Below are 23,736 nucleotides of genomic sequence, written 5' to 3'. Positions count from 1 at the left end.
GTAGTCCTATCAAAAAAAAAAAAAAAAAAAATATATATATATATATATATATATAAATAAAATAAAAAAATAAAATATCTTGAAAATTATTTTAGTAACTAGAAACATTTTTTATCAAATCTTGCATAATAATAGATTTCACTACATACATTAGTGGAAATTTTTATTTGTTTATTTTTCAACGTATGTTTTAATGTCTTTATTTAGTGTTTTATTTATTTATACAGTCACCAAATGCAAGTGCCTCTAGGAAAGTTTAACAAGTTTGCCCTGAAACGTGAGACCACTGTCGTCACAGGATTTTACACAGAAATGGTGAAAGTATATTGGGCAAGACAGTGACTGCCAAACACAGCTCAGACAGAACAGCGCGCGCTGAAATACTATCAAGGACGCACGAGGAACAGGGTCACGCAGGAGTCATACGGTGCATGCATTGAGCTCAAATCTGCGCAGTCTGCAGGAACACAAAAAACATCGCAATTAAGGATTTAAGAACAGTATGCACAGTAAAGATGCACCTTGCGAATGCAAACATTTTCAGGTAAGCCAAGCTTTTTATCAAAGGGGGAAAAATTAATGCAGAAAATGTTTGTAATTGTAAAAAAAAAAAAAAAAAAGAAAAGAAAAAAAAGGACTAAAAAATATATATTATAGTTGGTTTTGCATTTTCTATTTTCTTCATTTAAAAATAAATAAATAAATGCTCCACCCACGATTTCAATATCACATGTATGCATGTAAATAAAACTTTATTCATATTTGTGACCCTGGACCACAAATCCAGCCATAAGGGTACATTATTCGAAATTGAGATTTATACATGCCCTATACATGGCTAAATAAGCCTCCCATTGATGTATGATTTGTTAGGATAGGACAATATTTGGCTGAGATACAACTATTTGAAAATCTGGAATCTGAAGGTAAAAAAAAAAAAAAAAGACTAAATATAGTGAAAATAGCCTTTAAAGTTGTCCAAATGAAGTTCTTAGCAATGCATATTACTAATCAAAAATAAATTTTGATATATTTACAGTAGGAAATTTATCTTCATGGAACATGATACTTAATGTCCTAATAATTTTTCGCATAAAAGAAAAATCAATAATTTTGACCCATACAGTTCATTTTTTGGCTATTGCTACAAATATGCCACATCAATTTAAGATTGGTTTTGTGGTCCAGGGTCACATTTATTGTATGATGTAGTGCTGCTGCTCTGAAGAGTTGCATGACCTATGGCTTCAGTCATGCCATTCATGAACTTACCAGAACTTTCTGTTCTGTCTTTGCACAGCAGAGGGGCCATTACATGATCTTTCTTATTACCTTTGTTATATATATATTCTTAGGTTATGGAAAGACGCTCATGGGAGCAGTGACTGGTTCCTTTATGAACGCAAATCTTCCCACACAGTGATGTAGACATGTGAGGGAGTGGACACGTCTTAACTTCTATAAAGAATTTCTCTTTGGGTTTGAGACTTTAGTCTTTGCAACTTTAGGGATCTTATCTATTCACGAACAGCTTGTAATACTCCAAAGAGAAAGGAAAACTTGAAATCGCATCATATCACCCCTTTATCATGTAGGAATTTTCTGTAGTAACACCGAGTATACTAATTCAGATTCTAAGGAACTGAGTCACTTAGATGAATCAAAATCTGCCGTGGCTTTCCCAAGCTGCTATACTACTAAAAGAGGAGCTGCGTCATACTGTTTAGAGCGGTGACCTCAGTATGAACAGTGTCAGTGACATACAACGATGAATCAGATGACTTGTAGAAGCTTATCCTTGAGACAAAGAGGCGAAGGCGTGTGAAGGCTTGGGTCTAAGGTTAATACGAACACCAATGAGCTCCGGGAAATGTAGTATTTGGCCTCAGCTGTGAAAAAGCATAAAGTGGATTGAGATGTATCTTACTTTATCAGTACAAGTGTACAATTCCATACAATGTACATCTTGTGTACTGTGAGTAGCGTGGTCGAGTGGTCTAAGGCAGTGGATTTAGGCTCCAGCCTCTCTGGAGGCGTGGGTTCGAACACTGCTGCTATCACTTGAAAATTCTGGTCCGACAAGAAAGCTTTGTTGGCCTTATGCATCTTGCTTGTGTGAATGGAATGAAGAAATTAGTAAATTAATTTCTGTTTATGCACTCGAAGAATATGGTGTTGACTTCCCTATTCGCATATAATAATATTAATGAATATACTAGAATTACTACTAATTATTTTTTTAAAGACAGGTCAAATTTTTCACAAAAAGCATAAAGATGATGAATAAGGAGACACCTTCACACATGCATTTACTTACAGTGAGTATTTGTAATAACAGTGTTTATTTGTCTGTTGAGGGCTGGTGTCAATTTTGACCGTGTTTCTGTGGCTGGGTGGAAACCTGGTCTCACCCCTCCGACCCATCTGTGACCTGAGGGTTCTGGACCACTTTGTACGAGAAGCTCGAGATTCTGAGGTCATCATGGTGAGGTCTCCATGTGCTTCACACAGAATGTCAGGTTATTTTCAGAAACGGCACTTCATCTGTTCCTTTCCTCTCAGCGAGGTTGCAGAGGAGGCTGTGGCGTGATGAAATCCTATTTTGTTCCTCTGACTAGTGTTGACTTTGCTGTTTGGGAACATATGGATGTGAGTCATGATGTACTGTGTGTTTAACATAATATGAAAAACATGACGTATACATACAAATAAATACATGAAATACTTAAAACCAGTATTATGCAAATCAGCAATACAGCATAATATAAAAACATAAATTTCCATCATGCATATGTAACTCATTTATGTTTTATAATTACTAGTAAAGGCTTTGATGTGTTAACTCATCATTCAAATCTATTTTTAATGCCAGTGTATATCATAGAAAGTATTTCTAGTTTAAATCTATGTCTCCAGGTTACTGGACAGGCCGTGGAGGTCCAGACTGGTCTGTCTCTGCTGGATCAGGCCCTGAGTAATGCCATGAAAACAGTGAGCAACTCTCCTCTGACCAGTGCGCTGGATAACAACATCAGTAACATCCACAGCCTCGGCAAGATCCTGCACAGTCTTGATTTACAGGTGTAGTGACCATGAGGACACGTGTCTGTCACAGCAAGGTCTATTCTGACAGTATTGACTATTCTGAAATCCACACCCAGTCTCTTTTCTAATTTGGCATTCTAGGAAATTGTGCAAACGTGCAGCGCAGTCGGTTTACCCTTTGCTTCCCCCCTCTTTCTTTTTTGGCTGCAGTCAAAGTGGCGGCAGGATTCTGGGAAATGTGTTTTGTTTCTCCAAAGCTTCGGTTCATGCTGTACTGTGGAGCTGCATATATATATATATATATATATATATATATATATATATATATATATATATACACAAAAATAGATACCTAAATACAGCTTGTGTATATATACTCCATACTATACTGCAATTAAAGAAAGTAATTAATGGATTTTTCCAACTATAGTAAACCAAAAATCCAATGTATGAATCATTACTTTCTGTAACTGTGAGAATTAATTGAAGGCTGCATCAATAAATTTCAATCATCATCAGTGAACCATTCCCACTGTGCTAAAATATGAATCATGCTTAAAATATAGGGTACTATACACAATACACTTGAAACTAGTTTAGTAACCAAAGTAGTTTAGCAGTAGAAAATAGTCTTGGTTTATTATGTGTGTTGTGATCATTTTACGAGGCGATCCAATCAGATCGGAGAGCTGCAATCTATTCAGTTCTAGTTTTTGGGATGATACATTTTCCCTAATGAGTCCATTCTGTTTCCGCAGCAGGCCAGGTCCACAGTTCTTCCAGATGATTCAGCTCCTGCCAGCGCACAGACGCAGGAGGTCTCCTCTCTCCCAGAACTTCTGCAGGTGCAGAGCAGTTTCCTGCGAGGGAAAGTCAGACTCCTGCTTTCAGCTGCACCGGCATGCCAACGGCAAAACAGCTGAAGCGAGCTCAGGGAAATGTTTACAGCAGTCACACATACACAACAAACCCGGACAAGAACACTTATTTGTGACAAGTTACCCAGTCTAAAATCTTAAAGAGCTTGTGCATTCCAGGTGTCGCTCTTCAAATCGTCCTTTGCATTCGAAAGCCTGGAGTCATGTTTCTAGAGCATGCATCATGCAGAGAGAGAAGCAAAACAGCAGTGATTCCTCGACTTGTTCAACAAGGTGAACATGGCAGAAGATCCTGCAGAGGAACATTTCAGAGCTCACAAGTGGACTCGAAGGCTTCTGGGTTACAGTACATCTGAGACACTTTTATTTAATTATATTTGTATGTTCAGTTACCTACAAATCCATGAATTGTGCTGCTATTTTATTGTTATTTTTTAGTTGGCAGTGTATGCACTCTAAAGAACACGTCCTTTTCAGAGTTGTGTACATTTAACAGAAGGACCAAAGGTCTTTTTTTGAGGGTTCAGTAGGGTTTGCCAAGTGGACACAATGCTATGTGGCTGCATGCTTCCATCTAGAGGGCAAAACACAAAGTTTAAATGAAGATTGAAGTATACATCAAATTAGTGAATACATTTTTTTTTTTAGTAGAAAGCAGACAGTTTAGCACAACAACGTGCAAATAATGAGACAGGTCTGTCAGTTAGTTTAATAACCTTTTTTTAATATTGTCCAGTTCAGATACACAACATACAGTGTGTAGTAACCTGTATAGGAAATAGAAATATGAATTCCATTCTTTAGACCCGTTGCGGTCATACAGTCCTCCCCTCATCTCAAGCCTTTTTTACGTTGCTGAAATTCAACAAAATGAAACTCAACAGGTGCAAGTCTTTTTTTTGGCGACCAAGCATTAATAATCAACAGTTGTGTTTCTCAGTATTTTTTTCTTAATATTTTTTTGTCTTTAAATCCTCTATAATACATAGGCAACCCAGACAAAAAGTATCACCATGTACGTCTGGTGAGAGTGTGCTTTATATGTCTGTCAGTTGCCGGTAGAATCATCTCTCTCCCTTTATTTTGTAGAAAAATATGAACTGTTTAAATTCTCTACTTTGAAATATATGCAGCTCAAATTCACAACAAAGAGATAAGCCAGAACGCTGTGGAATCCCACCTTCACTCCCAACAAATCTCCAATGGTTTGGGTAACATTAAATTTCTAAGAACTTACAACCAGGTAAGAGAAAACAAACACCCCACATTGTCATTTAGTCCACTGAAGCGTAATGAAGAACACCCAGGAGAATGACTCAAACAGCAGGCCTCTCAAAAAAAAAAAAAAAAAAAAAAAACAGGGCTGACTCAAGCGATTTACATCCTATGGCCTCGTACGAGGAAATAAAACGAGCTTCTCCACATAAACTTTGTCATTTAACGCTCTCCAACGAAATATTCTGATTAGGCCCTGATCGGTTCCACCCTCCGTTTATCAAACGAAACAGAACCAGATGCAGCCAGCGACTCTATTGTCCACCACATTGTCGGGTCTTGCAGCAAATTTGAATTCCAAATGCAATTACTCTCATCAAGTTCGCTCATTCTTGACTCGATATATTCTCTAATGTGGAATTCGCTTCGTTTCCGCTTCTCTCAACATTCATTACGTTTTTATGTCTTTTGTCGAAAAAGAAGCTTTAGTATCTGTAAACCTTCAAATGAAAATCTACCGTGGGTGGAGGGATGTGATTGGCTGAATGAGCTTGCACCTGTTTTTACAGTGGGTACGATTGACCATGAACCCAACAATAAACAAAATATTTACAAAGACTGTCATCTCTTACACGTATAAAAAATGTACAGTTTGCATCTTGGGTTTTTTTGTCATGGCATGACAGAAGTCGGTCTTGTGTGTTTTCCATCCACCCAAGAAACTCCAAAAACAAGATGACGAGAGAACAAAAAAATGGATGGAGATGAAAGCGGTATGCACAGTTGCTTGCATTATGCATCGTAAATGTATATTTAAGTGGCATGATGAGTGATGCCTCGTCCACTGTAGGGCAGTACGGCTCTTCTGGCTGTGTTTAGTTTCTGACCGCCACCGCGGCCCAAACCTAATGCACAAAGCTTCCAGAGTCAGTATCCAGAGCTCATTTAGGGCCACATCTGTCCCGCTCCTCATACACTCACACTTACATGTGCGCAAATGAGCGCAAACCACCCTGTCCTCTTGGCCAGATCATTCTTGGAGCCCTGAAAGAGAGATTTCATTTAAAAAAAAAACGTTGAGAGGTGAGAGGCTGAATCAGAAGGTCTTACGGGGACCTGTGACAGGGCATATAACAGGATGTCTGCCTGATGACAAGTGAGCTCAAACTGAGATAATCACTCAAAGGTCAGTGTCAGTGAGGGGGAAGAATGTTCGGGACACGTCATGAGTTCTCTTGGGCCCTGGTAAGAGAGAGAGACGGAGAGACTCCAGCTGTGCGGGAATGGGCGCAGGTGTTGATCCCGTCGCTCTGGACGTTCAACTCAGCAGAGTCCGAGTCTTTACGGAGAGAGAGAGCGGCACAGTGAACGTTCCTTAACTCAATGTGGCATAATGCGCGGGTTACTACAGAGGACTATACGAGCGGAGAGAGAGAGATAAAAGGGATAAAAAAGGAGAGGGGGGATCGTGGATCTATCTGATCAGTCCTTCTCTGGGAGAGAGCTTTGTCGCACAGCTTCCATAATTATAAATGAAAAGAAGAAGGGAACTATTTATCCTCTTTATTATCGTCAAGAATCAGTTTCATTTCCGGATATGACCATGTATCTACAGAGGGAAAAGAATCTCCAAATGAAGTGCACAAAATACAGCTGATGTAAAAACAAGAGAGAGAGAGAGAGAGAGAGAGAGAAAGAAAGAGAGCAAGAGAGAGAAGACTGTTGCAGAAAAAGTCAATAAAAAGACAAAGAAGAGTCTTGAATCTCGAATGTCCATTTTCCTCTTAAAAAATAAATCATGCAAATTTCCCAAAGCGCAATCAAGATATAAATTTAAATAATCTATATCTTTTTATATAGATATTTGTAGTGTTGTTCATTTCTCTCCATAGGCAAATAACAGTGACAGTGCAAAACAAAAAGCAAAAAATAAACATAAAAAATGAGAGAGACCAAAGAAAAGAAAAAACAAATTTGGCACTTTTTTTTTTTTCAATTCTGCAAATTCCTTGAATAAATCCAGTTCAGGTGATTCTCTCCATGTCCGTCCACTAGACTGCGTCTGATTGGACGATGATCACAGTACTTGGCACAAGAATGCTGGTAAAAATTAGATAGTAGAATCTTTTTTTCATTCATAGCCTTATAACGTTATCAATAATACATATTTTACATGTATGTTTTCTTGATTTATAAAACAGTCCGAAGTAGGAAAACTGTTCTTTTTTTGGGGACTAGAAACGGCTACAGCAGAGCAAAAGACTCAGGGAGAAGAAAATAAAGATAAGGGAAAGGTGGCAATGAAATTTGAGGGCAAAAAAACTGGAGAAAAAAAATGGTAAGGGGATAGCTGCTGTATTGAGTAAATGGCCAACATTTCTCCACCCAAAATCTTCTCCAAGAACGAGAGGAGCAGGAAAAGTAAAACAAGAAAGAATGAGAGAGAAAGACAGTGTGCTGGGAGTGGACTTAAAAAGGACAGGAGTGGTGTATTGGACAGTATCCATGTAGAGCACCACTCTTAGTACCGGAGGTCTGTGTTCCTATGTGTTTGGGGGGCCTGGTCCCCTCAGAGGGGTTACTATACTCGTGTGGTGGAGTGCTGGTGGGGCAGGGCATTGTTGCTATGTCCAGCACTTGGTGCAGGTGCAGGGGGGTAAGTGTTGAAGGCATGGAGGGGCTGCATGCCAGTGATGGTGCTGGGGATCATGGAAAGCGCATTAGCCATAAGTGGCACGTCCTCAGGTGCCCGCCGTAGTGCCAGAGTGTAGTCCGGCGGGCACACGGGTGGTCTCAGAGGTTCCAAGTCACCATGTAGACCACGCGGTGGTAGAGGCGTACCGTGGTCAAGCTCCACCCTCTGCTGCTTCATCTGCAAGGACATTAGCTCCTCCTCCTGACTCAATGCCAGGTCGTTATGGGGCGGAGCCCCCACAATGCCAACGCCTGGTCCCGCCCCACGTTGAGGTGAGAGGCGTCGATGGCGGCGTTGCAGCAGCTCATGCCGTTTGTCGCGTTTATAGTACAACGCGGCAAATGCCAGCACATTGAGGAAGAGCAGTGACGCACCCACTGCTACTGTCACGCTCAGCTCCGTCGAATAGTCCCTTGTGTCGCTAGGGAATGGGAATCGTTCAGGAGGGTGTTCAGAACTTTCGAGGTCTGGGTCAGGTGGGTAGGTTGAGACCGTGGGGTGGCGAGTAGAGCGTGTGCCTGGGCTCTGGACTGTTCCCTTCCAGTCGGGCCGGTGCGGGCTGCCAGGTGGCAGTCGTGTGGTTATGGAGCTGATGATCTCCTCATGAAGGGTGTGGAGGTGAGGAACCAGCTCAAGCCAGAAGGCAACTTTGTTGGCACGGTAATTATCCCGGATGCGAGGCTTCAACCCGATGTGGAGGTACTGCTTGTCTTTAGAGCTGAATTTGGTCCAAATAACTTCCTCGAAGCGGTTGGGCTTAGTATGGATGAACTTGGTATCCTGCGGTACTGGAATGTTCGGATCACTGTAAAAAAATATTGAAACAAAGTGAGAAGAAACATACAGAACTGCATTTGTATTCTGGTCTCACTGGGGTGAACAAATTTGGACATATCAAACTCTCACCCTGTCTTGGCGAAGTTGGTCCAGTATGTCATCACCACAGCGCTGAGCATGACATCATTCTTTGAAAAGTTGCAGGGAAATAAATCTGTGGCACCCACCATGGGTACACCGAACACATACGGGATCTCGTCGCCATGTGCTGCATCTGCCCACTCGGGTCGTGCCTCCGTCTGGCAGTGGTGGTGGAAGGTATAAAAATAAACAGGGGACTGGAACTCAGCATGCAGCTTAGCTGTAGCCACTGCTGGCGCCACCCACTGGTGGTCGGTAAAAAGTGCAAGTAGAGTTTTACGCCGCATGTCCCCGTTGTCGCGGTCAGCCCAATCTGTGTACATGAACTTTATAGTCTCCCGCAGTATGTCTTTACCTAAGAAGTGACAGAGAGAGACCAAGAGAGAAAAAGATGGATGTTGGATGTTGAAAGGCAGAGTTGGTTGTCACACAAAGCAGGGCACCTTGACCTAATATTGGAGACAGTGAGACAGAAGCACCCAAGGTGAGGGGTAAAATTAGACTGATTACCTTGAACAACCGCTAAAAGAATGTGTAGATGTGTATGTCAGTGTTGTCTACAGAAATCTGTGGGACCATGCTGAATAGCACACCTGGGGGGGCGTATTACAGAAAGATCCTAGTTTTAAAATCTTATCTTATCTGTTTAGTAACCATTGTAATTTCAGTTAGGACCACATTTAGGACAAAAGCTATTAAAGAACAGCATTTCCTAAGTGTGTTATCTTGTCTTAACTACAGATAGGAAGGGGGTATAACAGAAACCTCCTAACTTAACAAAAAAACCTTTAGGACAACCCCACAGCTGTCCTAACTTCAAAATTATTTGAAAGCTAACAGAAAAAAAATGCTTACAGTTGTGCTGTCCAATAATGGTATTATATTTATTAATAATTGAAAATGAAGAACAGAGTTGTTTAATGGTATAAAGACTCTTGGAGGACCCTGAAGATCTGTTACATTTTGATGACAAAACACTTAAAGGTAATTACAGACTGCCACGCAACATACCACAGTTAGCACAGGAACTGCAACCAGCATTACAGAGACCAACAAAAGCATCATGGAGGATCACCGGTTATAGTGCAAGTGACTAATGCCTTATGTTTTTTTTTTTGCGATAGGCAATTTTCAAAGTGAAGTAGCTTCTATTATTTTGTTTACCTCATCAGCAGCTCACGCAGTGTTGGTTGCTTGGTAACAGACATGAGAGTGGATTGTCGAACATGATAATGCAATTTAAGATTTCCTAACTAGACAAGATATGATTTTTTAAGATAGGATAAGTATCCAAAATGAAGTTAAGATTCGCTTCTGTAATACAAATTTGTAAAAAAAAAATCTTAATTGAACACATCACATCTTAAGTTAAGACTTAAGATAAGAAACTTTCTGTAATACATTTGATGTACACCTGATAATATGTTCTCTCAATTCATACTTATGCACAGATTTTACAGATCTACTTTAGACCTCTAAAGCAAAACATTTATTTTAATAGGTACTCCATGCAGTGCCTGATTAGAAACCCTTCCCAAATAATTTGCATGTAAATGATTTTAGCATGGTAATAATTATGACTATGTTAATATATTTGGTATTGGCATAATTGATCTGCTATGATGAACCTGCTGTTGGTTATTGTTGTAGTTGTAAATTATTGCTGCTGCTGTTGCAAGTACAGGAACTTGCTACTGCCAATGCATACAGTGATATGGTGCTGTGAGTATTTAAAACATACTGCTGCTGAACAAATAGCATATAAAATAACCCATATCAGTTCTATACAGGTGGAGCTGGGGAAGGAGGAGGGTTTCAGAGGAACTCTTAAAAAGCGCACTGCAAAATGCTCGAATCAATGTCTTTTCACACCTCGACAGCAATCATTAAGTGGTCTAAATGTATTTATATATTCCGCGGAAGGCGTAGGACCAAGAAATGTTTGTCCAATCAAAACGCTCAGAACTTTCCTACCTGCCTTTCAACATATGTATGTACAAACATCAACAACCTGATCTTCCTTCCTGTTATTTTGTACTTTTTTACTAAATGTACTATAAATTTTGCTCACTGGTGAATGACATGATGTACTGCAGTAATTTTGTCTCTGATTGTCTGATCTGCATGTGTATATGCATTCAGGGAGTGTGGCTTTGAACAGCGGGGAGGCTGGGACGTTCACGTTCAATGCTATCAGGCTAAAGTTAGCATTTTCCAAGATCTCCTACTGAACCTTTAAGAATCCATCAGCCTGTGCCATCAAGAGTTTCATTAAAGAACTAGGCATTTACATAGAGGTGAATATTTAAATATGTCAAGTGTTGTATTTTAAATCACTGCATTTAACTCTCCATGTATTCAAGTCAGTGAATAATATTATTTACTTTGACGTTGTGCTGTATATTCAGTGGCAGCAACGCCTATGTGCAAGTGACTATGGGTTTATCATTGAAACTCACCATCTGGGTATCCATAGAGGTTGTCCACAAAATTTGATATGGTGTAGTCAAAGGAAGCGGCTGAAATACCATCCTCACCCTCACTATCATCTACAAATTTCAGCCCTTCACCCTGGTTCACCCCCAACAAGATGTCGTAGTTCAGGAACTCCCCCTGAGGACATTACACAAATGTCACCCATTGTACTCACTTTCGCTAATTAACTGTCATGATTAGACACTAAACTCTGGGACCCTGCAGTGACTAAAATCACACCTGCTGCATGAGGATCTCAGGGTCATCGGGTACCACATCTCCGTCCACCACCGGTCCAAATGCGATGTGGTAGCGGGCAGGTTGGATATCTTGATCCACCAGCTCCCTGAAGCTCTTCCTTCGCAAACAGTCCACCAGATCTGCAGTCTCGCTGTAGCTGCAGCCTACTTTTTTGGCCAGGATCTTGGTGTACATCAGGGGCCGATAGTTGACTGACCAGCTTGATATGGCGGAGCCACTCTGAGCAATGGCCCTCTGGAACAAACCTGAAACCAGGGCCAGTTACAAGACAATGAGTAAGAAAAGCCAAAGAGCAGGGTATAATGTGAGTCAGTGTGGACAGAGTGTTACCCATGACCATGAGCAAGATAAAGCCACTGAATATCTTTTATCATCTCAAAAGGAAGGCAAGTGGAACTCAGAAAAATTAAAAATAAAATAAAATGCTTTCCAGGCTGGTTTCTTAACTTTAGAACAGAATATTTCATTCAGAATGGAGAACAGGTTATTAACTTCAGAACAGAACCTTAGCTTCAGAACAGAAAAGAACATAAAATGTAAATTTTTAGAAAGAGATCAGAATAATTAAATCTTATTTCAGAACAGAAGCTTAACAGGTTAGCTCAGAGGGAGTGTCAGCCACATTAAAAAAGTTAACAGCTTAAGTCATTTGTGGATTAATGCTTATTGGAGACATGAACCGTTTCAAATGATTCAGTTCAATTTGGTGAACTGGTTCAAGAAGATCCGGTTACATCGAGTGATTCATTCACGAACCGGATATCACTACACTGCAGAGTTTTGAACTCTCTCACAACAGACACGGAAGAGAAGACAATGCTGAATAAAGTCTTAGTTTTTGCTATTTTTGGACCAAAATGTATTTTCGATGCTTCAAAAAATTCTAACTGACCCTCTGATGTCACATGGTCTACTTTGAAGATGTTTTTATTACCTTTCTGGACATGGACAGTATACCGTACACACAGTTTCAATGGAGGGACTGAGAGCTCTCGGACTAAATCTAAAATATCTTAAACTGTGTTCCGAAGATAAACGGAGGTCTTACGGGTTTGGAATGACATCAGAAAAAACAACAGAACAAAACTGAATCTTAATAGAACACATTCTTAACACATTCTTCACAACAGAATCCTAACTTCAGAAAAAAGATCAGGAAAGAACAGAATATTAATTTCTGAAAGAACACAACCGACTTTTAAACGATTAACACTAACAATAATTTAAATTGTACATTTTTGCATTTGGCAGACACCTTTATCCAGACTAACTAGCATTGCATTGAAGGCAAACATTTTATCAGTTCATGCATTCCCTGGAAATCAAACCCATGACCTTGGCATTGCTAGTGTCATTCTTTACTGTTTGAGCTACAGGAATGCTAGAATCCCAGAATGCCAGACAACGGCTGGCCTTGTGTACTGGCTACAAAAGAGAGGTGAGGTGCAATGTGTATTTAATCTTTATAAAAATTTTCAATTAAACAGTGTTTCATGTAAATTCGGACCAAGACTGTCAATGTCGCCTCAGACTTTTGGACCTTACTTTATATGAAACTGTTCTAGCCATCTAAAAGTAAAGTTCTGAAACTAGTTTTAATGGTCAGAGAAACATGTTGCTAAGCTAAAATGGTGGAAGTCTGCACAGTAGAAAGGTCATGCTGGCTTCAACAAGGCATAACCAATAATAGCATGAGCTAACAGTCAGGGGCTCATTTTAATATGTGTTGTAAATAGGGCAGGTAGAAACTCCGATTCATTACTGGAGTGCAAGTAACAAAGTGAGCCCAGCAGTGTTCGAAAAGGCTCTGGATAAGCATGAGGAAACCATCTTGGCTTTCAGAACCCTGCTGCACCGTTATGTAAAGTGTCCCATGGTTTTCATCTGCAGATTCTGTAATTAATTATTAAAATGTTTCCCCCACCCTCCAGTCACACACACACATTCGCACTATACTCTTATTACAAGACCCCCCAGCTCCAGTTCCCTATGAAATCAATTAAGAATCAGCTCAGCTGCAGTCCAACACTTCTGCATCACACACACATAGTTGTACATGCTGCTCATTATGAATTTGTCTCACATCCCTCCATTTTTATCACACAGCACTCATTATAAGCTGGCATCAAATGCAGACGCACGTGTGATCTTCAGATAGCGGTGTAAATCTGGCATTACCAAAAATCAGTCTCACTTTCACACAGCCACACAATATATCAATATTGAAAAAATTGTATTGTAAGAAATACATAGCACAAATAGCTATTTTAACGATCTGAAACGCAAGTGTCAAAGCGCGAAGCGCAAGTAACTTTGTGGGCGGGTCTCGGCGCTGTTGCTATTTTCCCGGCGGGATAAATGGCTCTTGCGCCCGGCGCAAATCTAAAATGGGTTGGTCTGAAGTAGCTTCATTATTCATAGGTGTGGTTTGGGCGTAACGTGAAATAAACCAATCGGAAGGTCATCCAACATTCCCTTTAAAAGCAGGTGCGCAAGTTCCATTATAGATTGCTATTATTATGGCGTATTTACCAGGCGCACGCCAGGAGCGGTTCACAGCTGAGGAGACTGATGTTCTTGTAAGAGCAGTGAAAGACAGAGAAGTTGTGTTGTATGGGGATGGGAGAAACCCACCCAAAATAGCATCGGTTAAACAGGCGTGGGAGGAAATAGCCACAATTGTTTCATCTATTTTTTTTTCCTGGTTCTTGACGGACAAACAAATTTGTCAGATGTCCTTATACATATATGTCTTGCCACTATCGGGCAAACAGGTCTGATCCTTAATTACTACAATTAGCCTGAATAATTTGTAAGCAAGATTTCACAATGATTTCCGTCATCTCATGTGTTAATATTTTTTTAGTGTAACAATTTATGATTTGCAAAAATAACTGTTTCATCTGTGTAGATTACATGAGCAAAGTGTATGCGCGTTGTGCACGCTATACATTATGGTCAAGCTTGCGCCCTTAAAATAGCATAATGAACAACGCGCAACACGCCACTGACTTTAGACTAGGTTTTTTCTGGTCAGTGGCGCAATTGTTTAATGGAACAGCAAAATAGCACCAGGGATTGTTTGCGCCGGAACACGCCTCCTTTTTTGCGCTGAACCGCCCAGGGAGCGCAAGTTCATTCACTAGTTTAGCGACGTGCTTCTGTGGAGGGAAAAGCGCGCTTTGCGCAGGTGCAAAATAGGAATGACACATGCGTCGGTGTACAAAGTCAATTGCGCTGGGTGCAAGATAGGGCCCATAGTCTTTAAAACAATTCCAAATATCTATAAATAAAAGTCTTCCAGGTTTGGGATGACATGATAAATGGGTCGTCTATGACAAATGAGAGTGTCCATGATAAAGAGAAAGACAATTATATTCTAAAACACATCATGTTCTAATACATTTTTATCTTTCTACTGATGATGGCTTTATAACATATTTATATCACTTTCAAGGAAAGTTTCAATTTCATGAGTATAAAATAATCACAAGGTGTCAAAAGTAATGCAGTTTTTCCTTTGTGAGTGTAAACATATAATTTTTTTTTTTAAATTTAGTATTTCAAAGAAATAATAATAAAAGATAATGTCAAACTACTTATTTTCAACAAAAGCTTGTTTTTAAATGAGGCTTGTATCTTCATTATGATATCAGGAACATTACCATTTCTGACTTCATATCCAACTTGAAATAAAATTCAATACAGATATAAAAAACACTCTTTTAAGATGTGTTTTCAAATCATTGTACTATACGAAAATCAGACCCAAACCTCTTTTAATCAGAATTATTTTCATTTCTGTATTAAAACAGTAATATTATTAAGAAGTATTTTAAAATATGACAAAAATTTCAAATAACTTTTTTTGTATTTGAATATATTTTAATATTTCTGAGATGCAAAACTCCTGCTCATAAAACATTTCTTGAACATGATTAATGTTGAAAACAGTTGTGCTACTTTATACTGTTGGTCCTTTTTGATACAGCGTTTCATTTTTTTCAAGATTTTCTGATGAATAGAAAGTTATACTGATGAATAGAAAGGACTTTATTTGAAATCTTTTGTCACTCTATAAAAATCACGTTTGATCAATTTAATGCGTCCTTGCTGAATAATATAAATTTTTTTTTTTTCAACACTGACCCCAACGTTTGAATGGTAATATGTGTATGAACCACACTTGCAGTTTTAAATGCATTTTTTAATAAATAGAGAAGACTTAATGAATAACTGTTCATATTTTGGTGACCTTCCTTTAAATGATGTGATTTTGTATTGATGATCAAGGCAACAGAGTTTCAGACCTTCAGAATGATGGGACAGGATGAGAAGGTTGACGCATGAGGCTCCAGCCCCAGAGCCAAATATGGTGATTCTCTCTGGGTCTCCTCCGAAGTGTCCGATGTTCTCATTGAGCCATCGCAGAGCCTGAATCTGGTCCAGTAGCCCATAATTCCCCTTCGCAGACTGATCTCCAGTGCTCAGAAAACCTACGGAGAGCGAGAGAGTTAGACTGGAGATAAGATAACAGACAATGAGAACCAAAGGTATAAAAGACCATGATCAATACATGTTGACCAAGATCAAGCACTCTGAGGCCAAGAAGAGCAAAAGTGCCTTTGTAAACTGAAAGAATGAGTTAAGACAGAGGACTAAAGCATTAATTGGTCATGTTCATTAAGAGCTTCCTGTTACCATTTGGAATGATTCCAAAAGATTTGAACTTGTCATGAATAATTAAGATGAGCAAAGTATGATATGACTAATACTATACTTGAATGTCATGGTTTAAGACCTGGTATAGACTTTGATTGGATTGGAATATGTGTTTAACATTTTTATCAATGCATAACAAAAAATAGGAGAAAGCACAACAGTATGTTAGTATTTCAGTATTAACATGATTTTGAGACACTCATCGATGACGTAGCCTACAGGAACAGCGATTGAACAAATGAATGAACAAATCGAAAAGTGATTCAAAAGATTCAAATCATACCATAGCTAGCAGAACCTATTATTTCAATGTCAAGATTTAAGACACGTTGTACTCGTGATATTGGAGAGAAATCGTTGATTGTTGAGAATTTGACCATGTTTAAAAAAAAACATTTAGGCATTATTCATTGTATACTGCACATTAGACATTAAGCGCAACATTAGTGTTTTTGAACCTTTTTAACTGATTCATTCAGTGACTGAATCCTTTGGTCTACATGACTCTGACTCACCAGTGATGACTCCTACAGGAACGGCGACTGAACAAATGAAGTAGCGAATCAAACAGCTTCAAATCATTCCATTGCTAGTTCATAAATCTATTTAGAATCGCTCAAAAACATATGTGTCTTCAATTACAGCAGCTTTAGCAGAACATATTTTCCTCTGTAACGCTCAGAACTGTGATCCTCGGGGGTGCTGGGGTGGGTTTGATGCATTAACTGTTATCGCTGCTGGTGAGAGGAGCTTTATTTTCATCTTGTCAGGCCCATCTTTATGACAAGACTAGCATATTAGCCACTCTAGACATTTGGACTGTTGTTCTCTGGGTAGGAAATGCTTAAGTGCCCACATCCACATACATACTTCGAAACATGAGGCCCATATACTATTACAGACATCCACAAAGAACCCATGCCACCGCTCATTAAAATGTGAGGCTCTGGAGTCACAGTGTAAATGAGAACTAAAGAGCTTATGTAAGACCGTCTATTTTACTATTCTAACTGAACTGGTGATGCTCTGAAAACATGAAAATATAGCAAGAAAAAGGGGAATTTCAAACATATTTCACATGTCTAAGAAACCGCTCTTCAGATTGTGAAAGATAGGCTTCCTCCGGAATATTAGAAGAAATGGGGAAAAGACATAAGAGATAAAAATAGACCCGTACTTAAAAGCTACGTGCCCTCAGACCCAGTATAAGAGTCAGTGAGTGTGACTGTGTGTGAGAGTTAGAGAAGGAGAGCATGTCAAGAGGGATGAGTAGAGAAAAAGACAAACTGGCGTGTTGTTTTCAGGAGTCAGGCCTGTGAGGAAGACGACGAGCGACAACATACAGCTCCTCATATTACAAACAACACACAACAGGAAAACAGATCTCGCACTCGGCACCTCTACATATAAAAGGCTCCACTGGTGTGTTGTAGAGCGATTCACAGTAATAGAGCTCTTTGAAAATTTTGGTTACAGATGTTTAAAAAAGCTCTTGACGTCGGAAACTCCCACAGGCCGATAATGACTTTGTTTTAGAGGATACTGCTGCATCTGCTACGTTCATTTACATGCTGTGCAAAACAGTAGCATGCATTCATGACCGACGACATCATTATCCTAAACCGTGAGATCATTTCCACGACAAAATAAAACATTAGCAACAGTGATTAGCATATATATATATATATATATATATATATATATATATATATATATATATATATATATATATATATATATATATATATATCTCAAAGAAAGATGCAGAAATATAGGCTATATATATATATATATATATACATACATACATACATACATACATACATACATATATATATAGAGATATCACCTAAACTACATTTCAAAGATTTTGGGTCTGTAAAATGTTGTATTTTTTTGCCCTCCTAAATTATTATTATTTTTTTTTTTTTTTATTTTATTTAGATTTATATATCTGAAGGCTGAATAAATAAACTTTTTATTGATGTACGGTTTGTTAGGATCGGACAATATTTCTTTGAGATAGAACTATTTGAAAATCTGGAATCTGAGGGTGCAAAAAAAAATCTAAATATTGAGAAAATCACCTGCAAAGTTCCCTAACCCTAACCTTAACCCATTCCAAATTAAGTTCTTAGCAATGCATATTACTAATAAAAAAAAGTTTTTTTTTTAAAAATATATTTACTGTAGTTAATGTACAAACTATCTTCATGGAACATGATCTATTTTTAATATTCTAATGATTTTTGGCATAAAAGAAAAATCTATAATTTTGAGAAATACAATGTATTGTTGGCTATTGCTACAAATATACCTGTGCTACTTCAGATTGGTTTTGTGGTCGAGGGTCACATATTATTGAATATATATTATTAAATATGGAACCATTCATTCATATTATTAGATATGGAATCATTATTTTTGTGTTAACCATTAAGATTAGTGTTTTTACTTGCAACTAATACTATTAAAATGGTTTTCGCTAATTGAAATAATTTCGTAATAATTATTAATAAATACTATAACAGTATATAAATAATACAAAAATAACACTGATTACGAATTTTTTTATTGTACATTTTTGATTACAAAAAATAAATAAATGAAAAACAGGCTTACTGTTTTTGAAATGAGTCTCTATGCACATCAAACAATTCGTTATAATTTAATTAATTGCTTTCTACTTTAATAAATTTTATCATTCACTCCTTTAATGGAACAGCTGAATCTTCACCAGCCATTACTTTAGCCTTCAGTTTCACATGATCCTTCAGAAATTTAAAACAGTTGTGCTCTATATATATATATATATATATATATATATATATATATATATATATTTTTTTTTTTTTTTCACATTAAAAAATGTGAGATTAAGGGATACAGGTGTTTTTTGTTCAAACTCGCCAAGAAAAAAAAAAGGAAAAAAAAAAAAAAAACATCTGGGGAAAACAATAATGTGGGCCACACTGAGTGACTGTGAACATTGCCATTGTCTAAATGACATTAATAGGACAGGTAACTGAATGTGTGCTAACTCACATCGTAAGTGTCAGCCGCACGAGTCAAGGACAACCCGTAGAAAACGAGACAAATTACATATTCATCAAACTGCTGGATCAGGCCACCACAGGCAAGTCCCTAAAGATGAGTGAAGTCACCGAGTGCATTACAAATACAACTGTAGTGCAAATTAGTGGGGGAAGTGTGGGCGTGAGGTCTTTTTATAATAGTTTCATATTAGGTGTGTGAATCCAGGTTCTGGATCCGTGTCTATGTTTGAGTATGCATACTGTGGGCAGCATCCACATTCCAGCAGGCACGGGATACCCGGCTGACCTACTTCACTGGGCACTGTATCCCACAATGTTACCTGCTCAACTTAACCTTTCATTTCTAGTCCAACAAATTATTTAAAGGATTTTTAACATCTCTGCTCAAACGTTGCCAGCGTCATATACCGCACATTATGGGTCATGTGACAGTTATTTAGCATACTACTTTTAACAGTTTGTTTCAAAAAAAATATTTTACATAGTACTTTTTAGATGACAGTTGGAAGTGTGAAAGAAATAAGCTTCAGTAACCATATAATGCTGTCTACTGAAACTAATAAAACATGTTTGTTAGGAAAAATTTTATGAATAAAGTTAAAATAAAATAAAATATTAGATTACAACTTAAACTAAATAAAAATTAGTTCTTATAATTATATAAGAAAAAATAATTATACATTTTATAATATATATATTAATATATTATTATATATTAATAATTCTGAAATAACATTGCCATTGTTACATACTGTATAATGCAATGTATACTACACACCATTAAAAAAAAATAAAAAAATAAAATGCATGTTGCAACAACAAACATTTAAAAGAGTAATATACTTTATCGCTGTCATATGATCTCACTACATTAATTATGTTTAATTCAACTTAGTTATTTTGGTTAAAAAAAAATGTATGCTATGCATTTATATCATTAGAGTCATGCCAGATGCATTGTGGGATAAGTGCAGCTGCACACTGCACATTATGGCAAATGCAGAAGGTCATTCGGAATGCAGAATTATTCCATACATACAAACTGGCACACCCTGCATAATATTCATTTCATATACTGCAGAAATAGTAATTGAAGTATGGAGGTATTCTATTGGTACGCTGTCTATGCTGAATACTGTCAGAGTGTGTCGAGGCTCCATTTCAATGTGTCGAAACAGATTGTTCAGAGGCAAGGATGTAAACATTTGTTCACCTTTATGAGCGGGAACCCCTAGTGTGGTCTGTTGGATAACTGGAAGCCTGTGTGTGCAGCACAGCCATCGGATAAAAGGCTGATCGATGTGAAAACAGTATTTAGGAATTGGTTGCTGAGGGTCTGTGGGTTTGACTGTCTTCATATTAACCTCCTTCTGTTGAGCTGTTTGCTGTTGCCTGGCAACCAGCCACTTCTTCCTTCAGAGGGATGTGTTTTGCGAGTGTGCAGACACAATGTTGAATGTTGCAGAAATGCAGTGATTATCCTAAACAGCGGGTTGCGTCCATATGTGTAATGGAATAACATATTACAATTTAGCAAAATGATCAGTCAAGCCTCTAACCCTGTGCAGCGCTCTGATTCTCTTGGTAAGTTTCACTGCGAGCTGAGTGCTGAGTTGAATCTCCTGCAGACTTTGGTGCTGAGAGCAGCAGTTTGGGGCCGGACTCATGAATATGCACCATTCCAGCAAATGACAGATCGGAGACAGAGACAGAGAGAAAGAGAGAGAGAGAGACAGAGTAGCATACCAGAGTGAAAGAGGGATGAGGAATATTCAGAGGAATAGATGGAACGAATGAATGATAGAACAATAGATAGACAGACACACACACAGACAGACAGACAGACATACAGATAGATAGATAGATAGAACTACGGAAAGAACAATAGAATGATAAAACAAATGAAATAATGAGCAAACAAATGAATGAATGGACAAACAATAGATAGATAGATATATGATAGAAAGGACGACAGAACAATAGAAGGATAAATAGAACTACAGAAAGAATAGAAGGATAGAACGAATGAACGAACAAACAAACAATTAAATGAATGAACCGACAAACAATACATAGATAGATATATGATTGAAAGAATGAAAGAACAATAGAACGAACAATAGAAGGATAGATAGAACTACAGAGAGAACAATAGAATGATAGAATGAATGAACGAACAAACAAACAAATGAACGAACAAACGGACAAACAAGAGATAGATAGATATATGATAGAATGATAGAACGATAGAATGAACAAACGAACAAACAATAGATAGATAATTCTAACACTAATAACAACAATTCTTCTTCTTATATTCCATTATTATTATAAAATATTTTTTATGAATTTAATAAATTACCAATTACCATAAAACAGGGTTCCTCAAATCTTGTCCAGGGGGGCCAATGCGCTGCAGAGTTTAGCTCCAACCCTGATCAAACTCACCTACCTGTGATTTTGTGATGATCCCGAAGACATTGATTAGCATGCTCAGGTGTGTTTGATTAGGGTTAGAGTAAAACTCTGCAGGAAAATGGATCTCGTGGGCCAGATTTGAGGATCCCCGCCATAAATCATTTTATGGACCACTGTGGAAAAACATATATTTTCCCAGAATGCTTTAAAGGGGGGGGGGGGGGGGGGGGTGTTCGAGTATGGCTCTGTGTGACGTTAGATGGAGCGGAATTTCCTTATATGGGTCCTAAGGGCACTTCTCCCAGAAGAGCGCGCGCTCCCGTATAGCACAGCACTGAGAGCACAACAGACTTCACTGATCAGAGCGAGAGCGTCGCGAAATGTCACAAAAGAAGTGTGTTTTTGGTTGCCAGGGCAAGACAACCCTGCACAGATCACCAAAAGAGAAACAGCATTAAATGACCAGTGGATGGAGTTTATTTTTTACAGAGCATCAACGGAGTTGTGCAAGTGTTTGTGTTTGTTCCCTGCATTTAGAAGATGCTTGTTTTACAAACAAGGCCCAGTTTAATGCCGGATTTGCACATCGTTTATTTCTTAAGGATAATGCAGTCCCAACGCAAAAGGGTCACGATCGTGTGTTGGAACCGCATTCGGTGAGTAAAACTGCTTCAAATATCTCTGTGTTGTTAACTTAGCTATCGGCGTGTAAGCACATCAAGTAAACCACATGCGATGTTGTCATCAAACTGCACGAGTAAAACTGCTTCAAATATCTCTGTGTTGTTAACTTAGCTAACGGCACGTAAGCACATCAAGTAAACAACATGCGATGTTGTCATCAAACTGCACTTTCCACATGTACAGCTTAAAAAAAAAAAAAAAAAAAAAAAGACAACAAAGTGGAACTTTTCCAAAACCGCTAAGCAAATATATACAGTTTCAGTACATACCACATAGAGACGTAGTTGCTGATGCTGCTCTTGTTAAATTTCAGCCTCTGGATCTGATTCTGGATCATAAATAAACGGCTGAATCTGACTGTTAGCCATGGTTTGTTTTGGTTGGTTTTTTCCTCAAGGTAAAGTCACAGCTTCCAAACGCTCTCAATGCAAAAGCCTACTGGCGCTCGTGATTCTTTAGCTCCGCCCACACGTCACGCCTCCAGCCGGTCGTGTTTTTCCGGGAAAAATCAGTACAGACTATCTTTCTCTTATGAATATAATAAAACTAAAGACTTTTTGGAGTTATGAAGGATGCAGTACTACTCTATAGGTACTCAAGATTAACAGGATATTAAGTGAAAACGAGCATTTCACCCCCCTTTAATTAACCTGTCCTTGGAGCCAAACAATAGGAAACAAGAATTGACCAATCAGCCTGAAAAGCACTGCTGTGTTCACGAAATTACTCTTCCTGTCATTCTAATTCCATTCAAACTCCTGCTTGTAAATTGAATTCTTTCTTAATTTTTTTCTCTTTTCAAGCAGTGGTCAGTGTCGTTCCTCCACAGCTAGCTGCATCCGGTCCACAGAATGGCTATAAACCTCAGTGCCCCATTTGTCCTTTCCATTCCTCACAGGAGAGTGTGCTTCTGTCTCTGAAATATTTGTATTGAAAACAAGCATATTGGTTGGTGAAGTATAGTAAAATTGTTAATCAGCTGTGCTTCGCAGGGCCCCTCTGTTAGGCTACATCAATATCCCACAAACATAAAAACAATATTCTGCGTTCTGCATGGCTGCACCTTACAACATGCTACAGACAACTAACTGCTTGTTTTACCAGAGGGTGTAATGCTACTGAAACAAGAATGAGGCAGAGAGGGGCCATTTGTACCGCAAACAGAATTTAGTGATTAGCTAAAACTAATGAGTTTTATCTTTAGATCAAATTAGCCATTAGATTCCAACCTAATCTCCTAACCATTGGATCCTATTCTGACCTGATTTAACTGTTTGACAATTTCATTTGAATTTGTTCCAAAATACAGGACTGTTAGAAAAAAAAAGTATAACTTAGTATGCTTAAAGTATGTTTATTTCTTAACAAT

General features: G+C 38.3%; 2 protein-coding genes across 4 annotated transcripts in view; one reads left to right on the top strand and one right to left on the bottom strand.

The window, feature by feature from the left end:
- Positions 1-247: 247 nt before the first annotated feature.
- On the top strand, positions 248-4,804 carry epob (erythropoietin b). 3 transcript variants are annotated; one of them, XM_052568174.1, is made up of 5 exons: positions 248-544; positions 2,358-2,485; positions 2,563-2,649; positions 2,917-2,991; positions 3,804-4,804. In XM_052568174.1, exons 1-5 carry the CDS (start codon positions 529-531, stop codon positions 3,966-3,968), a joined length of 471 nt encoding a protein of 156 aa, XP_052424134.1. In that variant the 5' UTR covers positions 248-528; the 3' UTR covers positions 3,969-4,804. The 3 variants fall into 3 exon arrangements, with proteins under 3 accessions (XP_052424134.1, XP_052424133.1, XP_052424132.1); XM_052568173.1 differs by having other exon boundaries at positions 258-544; positions 2,917-3,081; positions 3,807-4,804; XM_052568172.1 differs by having other exon boundaries at positions 279-544; positions 2,917-3,081.
- A 1,883-nt stretch (positions 4,805-6,687) lies between these two features.
- LOC127966854 (neuroligin-2-like) overlaps positions 6,688-23,736 on the bottom strand; it is an 81,312-nt gene continuing 64,263 nt past the window's right edge. The window contains exons 5-9 of the mRNA XM_052568171.1: positions 15,798-15,983; positions 11,467-11,732; positions 11,211-11,364; positions 8,740-9,106; positions 6,688-8,638 (exon numbers count right to left, since the gene is read on the bottom strand). Of these exons, the coding sequence (XP_052424131.1) occupies positions 7,720-8,638; positions 8,740-9,106; positions 11,211-11,364; positions 11,467-11,732; positions 15,798-15,983 (1,892 nt within the window). The 3' untranslated portion in view covers positions 6,688-7,719. The remainder of the gene's footprint in view (positions 8,639-8,739; positions 9,107-11,210; positions 11,365-11,466; positions 11,733-15,797; positions 15,984-23,736) is intronic.

Source organism: Carassius gibelio, chromosome B10, assembly GCF_023724105.1.
Source record: "Carassius gibelio isolate Cgi1373 ecotype wild population from Czech Republic chromosome B10, carGib1.2-hapl.c, whole genome shotgun sequence".
Classification (NCBI taxonomy): Eukaryota; Metazoa; Chordata; class Actinopteri; order Cypriniformes; family Cyprinidae; genus Carassius; species Carassius gibelio.
The sequence above is the reverse complement of the archived record's forward strand: the minus strand, read 5'-3'. Positions and strand labels throughout refer to the sequence as shown.